The sequence below is a fragment of the Dendroctonus ponderosae genome, unplaced genomic scaffold, assembly GCF_020466585.1.
Source record: "Dendroctonus ponderosae isolate FM_Combo_2020 unplaced genomic scaffold, Dpon_F_20191213v2 Dpon_F_20191213_9, whole genome shotgun sequence".
Classification (NCBI taxonomy): domain Eukaryota; kingdom Metazoa; phylum Arthropoda; class Insecta; order Coleoptera; family Curculionidae; genus Dendroctonus; species Dendroctonus ponderosae.
In genome coordinates this window covers 7313591-7322763 of record NW_026019116.1, presented here as the reverse complement: position 1 = coordinate 7322763, position 9173 = coordinate 7313591, and the positions used below count along the sequence as shown (strand labels likewise).

The window sequence follows — 9173 nt, the reverse complement described above, 5'->3', positions numbered from 1 at the left end:
TTCAGTCGTAACAACGTGAGTGAGGAAATTCGAGTAGTTTTGACCCAGAAAGCGAAATTTGAATATCACACACTTAGGTGCAAGATTATGCCAAAATTCCATGTTTTACGTCTCATTTTTGCTCATTTCTCGGAGACAAAATGAGCAAGAACGCTCATTTGTACATCATTCTAGACAGAAATGAATGACCTTTTTAGAAAGTGAAACATGGATGGGAAAATGTTGGCAGTTTTCTCAAAAAAGGCTTGAATTCAAGTTTAAGATTTGCGAGTTGCAAAATCCACTTGAACATGACGCTGCTTTTTTCGAGTAACCCCCCCTGGATCCGCCCTTGAGCGGCATGCAGGCGGAGTTGAGAAAATTTCAAAGAAAATAATCAATTTCTGCACACTTCTGCCATTACATCGTTCCGTTCTTACATGTGTGACCATCAACATTAGTTCAAGGGCCACCTAAACGAAAGTTGTTTCAGACCCACTATGGCTCAAAACACCACAGGTGGTGGCACTTCTTCACGAAAACATCCTCGCGACAGTCACGATACGGCCTCTGTGTCTTCGAGGATCGGGGATGTTTCAGAGTGGGAAGCTAATGAGGTCTGTGTTATATTTCTTGCAAATAGTTCCACTCTTTAACTGAGCAAGTCTTACAGGCGTTGCGGCAACGAGAGTTAGAAGAAGCCAAAGGCAGAGCGGCCCAAATGGAGAAAACCATGCGATGGTGGTCGGATTGCACGGCCAACTGGAGAGAAAAGTGGTCAAAAGTGCGAAACGAACGTAACAAAGCTCGGTAACTAGTGAATTACCTCTGGCTTCAATAGTGGCTGTTTTATCTTATGAATTAGAGAAGAATGTAAGCAGCTGCGAACCAAATTGGAAACTTCCGTCAAAGAGGCGTCTGGCCACAAGCGCGATAAAGATGAGGTCGAAGCCCAAAACGATCAGTTGAAGCGGGAGATTGAAAAAATTCATCTTTTGCTGTTGAAGCATGCGGGCCAGTTTGATAGTCAGATATTTGAAGCTCTCGGTGAGGATCCCTTGAAAGACTTTGCCTTTAGGTGCGTTAACTAAAACACCATCCACTCATTAAACTTAATAATTTGACTTCGCTTTAGCAACGGGTCTCCAGTTAAAGAGGCCCCGTGCAAAGAGCTAAAGGGAATCACCTCTCCATCCAGAGATTTATTAATTGACCGAGAGCGCCAGAATGGAGTTTCTTCCAGCCAGAGCAATCCGGAGTGCGACAGCACTGGACCTTTAGAGGCAGAAATTAACGGCAGAACTAGTGATAGTAATTTAAGGTCAGTCACTCCCATTTTTAATGATATCGTGCCAATTAATAGAGAAAACATTTCAAGATTGGACGACGAAGTCGAAAGTCTAAGAGGGGCAGTTCCTAAGAAGCTTTGTGACTTGGGCGCAAAATCCTTGGCCATCATGGATGAGGAGAATGCCTTGCAGCAAATTTCAATGCTCCAGTTGAAATTGGAGGAGGCCTCCAAAACGATAACCATTGAAAGAGAGTGAGTGTCTGTCTACATCTAATTGCTTCATGTTACGGGCAATTTAACTTTTCGCAGGGAAAAAGACTCGTTGCATAGAATCCTTGACCGGATATCAGCGGAGTTGCATGAAGAAAAAGAGAAATGTGACGAGCTCAGGGAAGCGAAGCAAGAAGTCATGAGGCAGCTGCTTTGCTTGCAGGATGATCATGAAAAGGAAATCCTGATCATCAAGTCAGATTTGCTGGAAGAATCCAGCAGCCGTGAAGGGATGGACAAGAAACTCAACGATCTAAGAGCCGAGGTGAGTTGCTTCGGTGCCCTTTTTGTCCTCGATTTATTTTGGTGTTTTGTCATATTACAGCTTGAGCGACTTCAAGCAGAAAACGCATCTGAGTGGGGCAAAAGAGAGCGATTAGAAACGGAAAAGTTGAGCTTGGAGCGAGACAATAAAAAGCTAAGAAACGAGCTGCGCGACATGCAGGAAAGGCTGGAAAGAAAAGGCAGCAGAACGTTGAGTTCCTCCGATATAGAAATTCGGCAACTCCAACAAGACATTAGTGATAAAAACAAAGTAGGTTAACCAAGAGAGACAAGTGGTGCAAAGTCTGATGATATTTTATAGGAAATCTCCGAGCTGAAACATGCCCAAACTAAGCTGAAAAAAATGCTGCAAGACAAAATGACCGAACTGGCTCATGCGGCTCGAAGAGCTGAACAGTACGAAGCGGAGGTGAAGAAACTCAGAATTCGGGTGGAGGATTTGAAGAAGGATCTGGCTGTGCTGGAAGACGAACTGGACACCACGCAGAATCATTCAAGAAAACTGCAGCGAGCAAACGATGAGCTCCAGGAGCAAGTGGACAACTTCCAGGTCCAGCTGCAGCATCTACATACAAGGTTAGTACGATTATTTATGGAGGAGGTTTAGGTGCTTTTATGCACGGTGACAGTGTAATTTAATTCAAGGCTTCCACTTTCGCATTCATTTTGAAGCAAAAGCTTCTAAAAGTTTGTTTATATGGATGGATAACTGCAAATCATTTGCTATTTTCGATAAAAGGTTGATTCAGTATTTGTTATATTAGATAAAACGTTCAGCTTATTTGGTTTAGGCAAGTTGGGAAAAATGCGAGTCTCATATTGTTCTGTAAATTTGCAAGTTTACTGCAAACACCTGTAGAGTCGGCAAGTCTTTCGTGACTAAGGCCTTACTTTTACTAATGAAGGTTTATATGGCAATTTATAAAATCTATTATCTCTGTTCCTATCGCTTTGCTCTGTAGTATGGAGAAGGAGGATGGTGGCGAGGAAATGGCGATTTTTGATGACGAAAACGACTGCGTAAGTAATCGAGGCACCAGTAAATGCGCTTCTAATTTTAGACGCATGAAAATCTTCACGAGATTTGTTTAACTCTGTGCATGTGACTAAAACAATTTTTTAACGATAAAGTTTGCTAAATGCTGTTGGTGGATTGACGAACCTTGTTTTTCTAGATTGCGTAATCACAATTCTACCACATTTTCTCATAGAGGAACTGTTCTCGCTCAATCCAGCAGCGATGTTGAGGACGACCTAAGTGCATTTTTGTAAATATGTTTTTTTGTTCTTTTTTCTTCATTTTTTTTAAGTTACCCAAGTCATTTTTAGGAAAGCTATTTTTTTAACATGGAAACTAACATCTAATTGATATATGTAATTTATTTAGTTTAAGATATAATATATTTTTATATGTTGCCTATTTATATTTAATTTGTATCAGTGACCAGTGTGTTTTTTTTTCAGTTTGTCATTTTAATTACAGAGTGTAACGATTGAAACTTAAAAGGTTTTTTGTGTTGTTTGATTTTTGCCTTTATCTAGTCGGTTTGAAGCAATTTACCGCGGCTCTAACTCGGCTCGTCAGGTCAGGACGCACCATAATAAACACGTGTTTATTATGTGTTGTTTTTTACTTCGACAAAATTTTGGTTTCCTCAAAAAACGGTCACAGAAATCTAAAGGATATAATCAATATTTGGAAAACTCTGAAAAGTTTTGTTAAGTTTCATCAAAATTTCCGGATTTTCCCGTTTTAACCAAAGAGTTTCAAGCAATCGTATGCGCAAAAGCAATATGTTGATAGCTTTTTTGTTAGGTGTTGAAATTCCGTCATCGGCCATGAGTTATAACTTTTTAGCCAATTAGTTAAAACTCGTTAACTCAGAGAGCGGCAACAACTCAAAAGCGCAACTCAACACAGTGTTACCCAGGCCTAACATAAACGAATTCTAAAATAGAATTAGAGAAGTGAATACAACTTTAATTGTTTCTCGCGAAACCAAACTCAGTTCAAGTTAAGGGTTTATAGATTAATAATCCTCCTTACCTGCTTTCCGCAAACTGGCGCCCCATCCTCTATTGCCTATCCATATTTAAGGGAGGATTCAAAAGCACGCACTACACTTGGAAACTTGAAACTTTGCGTTGAAATGATATGCGAAAGTGGAGATCCACCTCACCTTGCAGATCTAGGCATCAACCCGTAAATGTTGATGTTTTCTTCCCTTTTTCAGGTCTGATTTTCAATGAAATAAAATTAGTTGATTGAGTGACTTGCACCAACAGGTCGAATTGTCTGTATTTTACAACAATACATTTTGCGTTATTATTCTAAGTTAATAATACAGTTATACTCGTAATGTGCGTGTCTCGTGCAGTTGGGATTGGGAGACATCGCCTAACCCCGAGAGTAAATTGCAAATTTAATAGAATTTATATTCAAACCACTATATTTTAAGTAGTAAGATCTACTGGCCCCAGGTTCATCGATTGTCCAGATTTATTGTTCGCACAAACTTTCCGAGAACATCAACAGCTCATCGGACTTCCGTCCGGGTTGGTTTTCCGTACAGGAAAACACGTTTTCTTTCCATTGGCATACACGCACGAATTCGTAAACATCCCGCATGAACTGCTTTGCGTATAGTAAATATCCGGTGACTTTTTCCCGGTATTCGGGTTGGTGGAGCCTGCTTCGGACTTGCTTACCGACACAAAGTTCGGCAGCACTTTTCCACTTTTCACCCTGTATCCTACCGGTTGGTATATGGGTTGATATGCGTACCCCGAGCCGTAGTTTCCGTTTTTGTATGTAGTTCTAGTGACCACACCGTATACCGGGTTGGGTGTTCTGGATTTGCTGTAGATTACTCTGCCGCTTCCTGGCGATAAAGTGACGCTTTGAGCTTGAGCGTTTCTGCCTATTGCATAAGTGTTGGGCCCGTTCGCTATGGCTTTGACCCTTCCCCGGAATCCTGCGGGGATTTGGTATCCTGGTGAACCTGCAAATAAAAATCAATGTCATTGGTTTGCAAAACAACCACTTATTCAAGTTCGTTATCAATCAACAAACCTGGAATAACTTGTCCCGCTTGCAATACCATCCCATCTTCCGGAAAACTGCCCTTGCTTTGATGCACTGTGGCATCCAGATCCTCCAAGGGGTCCAAGACAATGTGTTGTTTCTGACTGTCTGAGCTTTGGCTCACTACTCTTGGGGTGTGAGTTTTCTGGATCGGTACTGCGGATTGACGAGTTTCAGGCGGTTCTAAATTTCTTCTCGACGGCGAGCTCAGCGGTTGCGGATACTCGGTGTTTTGTTCATGGGAGGCCTCATCAGGGTACTCTTCATCTGCATAATCCGGCTCTTCGTATTCTGCTGGAGTTTCCGTCGGGGCAGACACAACGACTGGATCTTCTTGGGAAACCGGGTCCACCTTCTGAACCTGGATTTCGAACAGTTTCTACATTTGATTTTGTTTTTCTTTTCTTGAGATAATTTAGTATCTGTCCCAGCTAACGCGCGGAAATTATCTCGTGATTATCACGTGCTATTGTGACAATTGCAGACGTCAATATAACGTGAGAAAATTGGTGACTTTGACCACGTCGTTTTCACGTTAAGTGCTAGCTGGGACCTTTAGCCGTTTATTTAGAACTTTCATATATTTACCTCTCGACTCGATTCTGCGCCAGTCAGGGTTTCAGATAAAGGCACATCCAGTTTCTTTCCAACTGATGTTGGTGGCGGTTTTGATGGGACGGCAATTGACGATTGCTGGCTCTGTGACTGTTTATTGTGACTGATTTTGTTAGCTGTGAAGTTGATCGGCTTGAAATATCCTGTTGGTTCAGTCAGGTTCCTTATTGCTACTGATCCCGATCCAGCTTGAGCCGCTCCTTGATATCTGCATGTGGTTCACACCAAATGGGTTATTTACTGGGCAACAGAGGAACATAAATACCTGATTCCGTATCGGAATTTTCCTTGGATCTGCGTCTGCGTCATCCCGGACAATGTGCCACTTTGGGCGGCTGCTGTGCCTCCTCCTCTAAACGGTGTTGTTTGGTTGTCACTTTCCAGCTCGTCATGTGGAGTAAACCCGATCTGAGCTTGGGAAGACGTCGGGCCAGGGCCATTCGCTTGAGCGTCCGCTAGTCCTCCTTTTTCGCTTGCTCTTACTTGAGTTTGCGTCCCATGTTGTATACCTGTCATCAACCGTAGTAGTATTAGTACCCTGATGATGAAGAAATATACATTATTATTATTATTATTATCATCTTACCAGACGTTTGGGCTGTGGATAAAGTATCACCTGATCCAGAATCAAGAGTAACCTGCGCTTGAGACTGCCCGGCTCCCCCTCTTCCTTGTGCACTACTTTGCGCTCCATCTTTTCCTCCAGCCACTTGAGTCAAAGCTCCCCGCTTACCATCGTCTGATCCAGCAGACGCACTGAACGACCCCGATCCTGAATAGGTTCCCGATACTTGGGACTGCGAGGTTCCGCCTTGGAACTTTCCATGCGCTTGAGCATTCGCAATCGTTTCGTTGTTGGTTTGTTTCACTGATGTTTGCACTTGGGAGTCGGCGTCGTCAATTGCTGCAAACACAACAGTCAAAGGGTGTTTACGTTGAACGTTATTAAACCACCTCCGGTTTGTCCCCATTGGCCTCCCGCACCTGCTCCGCCTGCTAATCCACCCCCTGCAACAATCCATTGGGTAGAACAATATGTTTTATTCATGAATTTAATGGTAATTATCACCTGCTCCTCCTTGGACATATTGTCCCGGAGGAACCACTCCCCCAGTGGTTCCTGTAGAGCCTGGTGTGTAACCACCTGCTGGCGGATAAGGGCCACCTGGATATGCCCCAGGTCCATAACCAGGACCGCCAGGTCCAACGCTCTGACCTCCTGGTGCAGCGCTCTGTCCTCCAGGTACATACCCTTGACCGCTAGGTCCATAAATTGGACCTCCAGGTGCATAACCTTGACCTCCAGGTGCTACACCTGGACCTCCCGGTGCATAAGATTGACCTCCTGGAGTATAACCTTGACCTCCCGGTGCATGTGATTGACCTCCTGGAGCATAACCTTGACCGCCTGGTGCATAAGTTTGACCTCCTTGTGCGCCCGGTCCATACAGTTGACTGCCAGAGCCTGCTCCTTGAACACCAGGTCCAGAGCCTTGACCGCCAGGTGCAAAACTTTGTCCTCCGGGTGCATAGCCTTGACCCCCAGGTCCGTATCCTTGACTCCCGGGTCCGTATCCTTGACTCCCGGGTCCGTATCCTTGACTCCCGGGTCTGTAACCTTGACTCCCGGGTCCGTATCCTTGACTCCCAGGTCCGTATCCTGGTCCTCCGGGTCCTCCAGGTGCATAGCCTTGTCCACCGGGGCCGACACCTTGACCTGCAAGTCCTGAGGGACCTACGATTGGAGGCTGTCCTGGATGAGTTGAAACTCCTGGTCCATATTGGCCTGGTGTAGTTCCTGGGGGGCCAGCAGCTTCAGTTCCTACGACAATACCAGAGCCCATAGAAGTATTTTTTATTAAAACGTCGTTTCCTTTACCTGGTGGAACCCATTGGGCGTTAGAAAAATGACTTCCGCCTAATGCTCTTCCTGATTGAGCAAAACGTAATTTAGCGCGCTGTAAGCAAACTTTTTAATTTAGTTCTACCTGCTTCACTGGAACCGCCTATAGTACTGGCACCTGGTTGAATGGCCCCTGTTCCTCCCGTACTTCCAGCGCCTACAAATCGAGTGTACTTTCGAAAAATGTTTACAAGGAGCCCTTGGTCCTCTCTATTGACTAGCTCTGTTTGCTGTTGATTCAAGTACTCATTCTCTTACCTGCTGGTGAGCCTGGATACCCTCCTCCTGGCGCTCCTGGGTAAATTCCAGCGCCGGGCCCAGTAGGTATTTGTCCAGGTGCATAACTTGAAGGGTATCCCGATACACCTGGCGTGAATCCTGAAATTATCACGTGTATTAGTCCTTAAGTTTAAGTAGGAACTTTGCGGAATATTCCTCTCCTGATTGGAGTGTTTTTTAAATCTCTTATGACTGGACTTTGAACAGCTACATTTCCGCACGAATAGAAAATTTCCCGTATTAATGTCCTACCTGCTGGCAAACCTGGATATCCAGGGTAATAACCAGTGGTTGGACCAGTCTGACCAGGAGTATAGCCCGCCCCTCCTGTGGTTCCGGGTTTTTGCAACTCCCCAGGGCCTGGTCCATAACCTGAGCCAGATTGAGTTGCAGGTCATTTCAACTGGAGTTTTTGGGCATATTTTTTAATTACCTGGTTGGACGCTGGATGGTCCTGGTGCGTACGATCCAGGGCTAACTCCGGCAGGTGCTTGTCCAGGTATATAAACGCTAGGATGTCCTGGATGAGTGGCCGCGCCTAGTTCCGATCCGGGTTTCTGCAATTCTGCCGGCCCCGTGCCATATTCTGGAACTGTTTGGTACAGACCCGGTGAACCGGGAGCGCCTCCAGTGCCTGGTCCATAACCTGTGTGGAAATGTTAACTATGAAACGCACACGCGAAGACAAAAGTCCATAATAAATTATATAATAACAAACAGAAACATTCACCCCTCCCAAGTGCTGCACGTAAGAGCTTTAAGTTCTAAAAATAAGAGTCACGACATACCAAATAAGAAAAAACAGAACGAAACAACCAGTATACTCAAAAAATTATCTGCCGATATGGAACGCGACCTATATGAAGGACAGAAAAGAATCTAGAATATGTCAAGGAATAGAAAAAGACCAGTTAACAATTATATCCAAATTTCAAAGATCACTACTGAAGACTGGGAAAAACACTTTGAACAACTCTACCGTAATAAAGAGGAAATCGCGGAGACCAAGGAGACACCCACAACTGAAGAAACACCACCAACTTGGCAGATACCTATAGAGAAAATCAAACAAACGGCAACCGCTCTAAAAAACAGAAAATCACTTGGTATAGACGAGATAACGAACGAAATAATCAAGTATGGAGGGGATGCACTCATGGATGAATTAAAAGATTTTTACAATAAAATATTATATCTACAAAAAGTACCTTCAGAATGGAAGGACAGCATAACAACCCCAATCTTCAAAAAAGAAGAGAAAACAGACCCCAAAAACTATAGAGGAATTACCCTTCTCAGCACAAGCTGTTGACAAAAATATTGGCAGAAAAAGTGACCAGCACGGGAATATGTGAGGAGCAGCAAGGACACAATAGATCCACTATAGATGCCATATTCATACTCCGCCAAATAGCCGAAAAAGCTATTGAATTCAACAAACCGGCGTTCATGTGTTTCATAGATCT

At 44.0% G+C, this 9173-nt stretch overlaps 2 protein-coding genes across 9 annotated transcripts in view; one reads left to right on the top strand and one right to left on the bottom strand.

Annotated features, from left to right (window-relative positions):
- Positions 1-9173, bottom strand: part of LOC109539337 (collagen alpha-1(I) chain) — a 26316-nt gene that overhangs the window by 11360 nt on the left and 5783 nt on the right. Inside the window, exons 10-21 of one of the 4 annotated variants that reach the window (XM_048669763.1) lie at positions 8141-8353; positions 7960-8079; positions 7687-7806; positions 7514-7585; positions 7405-7455; positions 6595-7347; positions 6480-6533; positions 6112-6429; positions 5791-6034; positions 5499-5733; positions 4899-5289; positions 4091-4827 (exon numbers count right to left, since the gene is read on the bottom strand). The exons of 2 other annotated variants lie outside the window; for them this stretch is intronic. In XM_048669763.1, coding sequence (XP_048525720.1) covers positions 4355-4827; positions 4899-5289; positions 5499-5733; positions 5791-6034; positions 6112-6429; positions 6480-6533; positions 6595-7347; positions 7405-7455; positions 7514-7585; positions 7687-7806; positions 7960-8079; positions 8141-8353 — 3044 coding nt within the window. In that variant the 3' untranslated portion in view covers positions 4091-4354. Of the gene's footprint in view, positions 1-4090; positions 4828-4898; positions 5290-5498; positions 5734-5790; positions 6035-6111; positions 6430-6479; positions 6534-6594; positions 7348-7404; positions 7456-7513; positions 7586-7686; positions 7807-7959; positions 8080-8140; positions 8354-9173 lie in introns of those variants that run through there. One more of the 4 variants, XM_048669765.1, reaches the window with a different exon arrangement.
- LOC125502410 (coiled-coil domain-containing protein 102A-like) lies at positions 399-3335 on the top strand. 5 transcript variants are annotated; one of them, XR_007282297.1, is made up of 10 exons: positions 399-596; positions 653-789; positions 845-1057; positions 1115-1300; positions 1358-1522; positions 1580-1805; positions 1866-2075; positions 2127-2401; positions 2617-2845; positions 3001-3027. XR_007282297.1 is itself a non-coding variant. In XM_048669775.1 (10 exons), the coding sequence occupies exons 1-10, from the start codon at positions 480-482 to the stop codon at positions 3007-3009; spliced, it is 1596 nt and encodes a 531-aa protein (XP_048525732.1). In that variant the 5' UTR covers positions 402-479; the 3' UTR covers positions 3010-3335. The 5 variants fall into 5 exon arrangements, 4 of the variants coding, with proteins under 4 accessions (XP_048525728.1, XP_048525731.1, XP_048525730.1 ...); XM_048669775.1 differs by having other exon boundaries at positions 402-596; positions 2788-2845; positions 3001-3335; XM_048669771.1 differs by lacking the exon at positions 3001-3027 and having other exon boundaries at positions 2788-2994.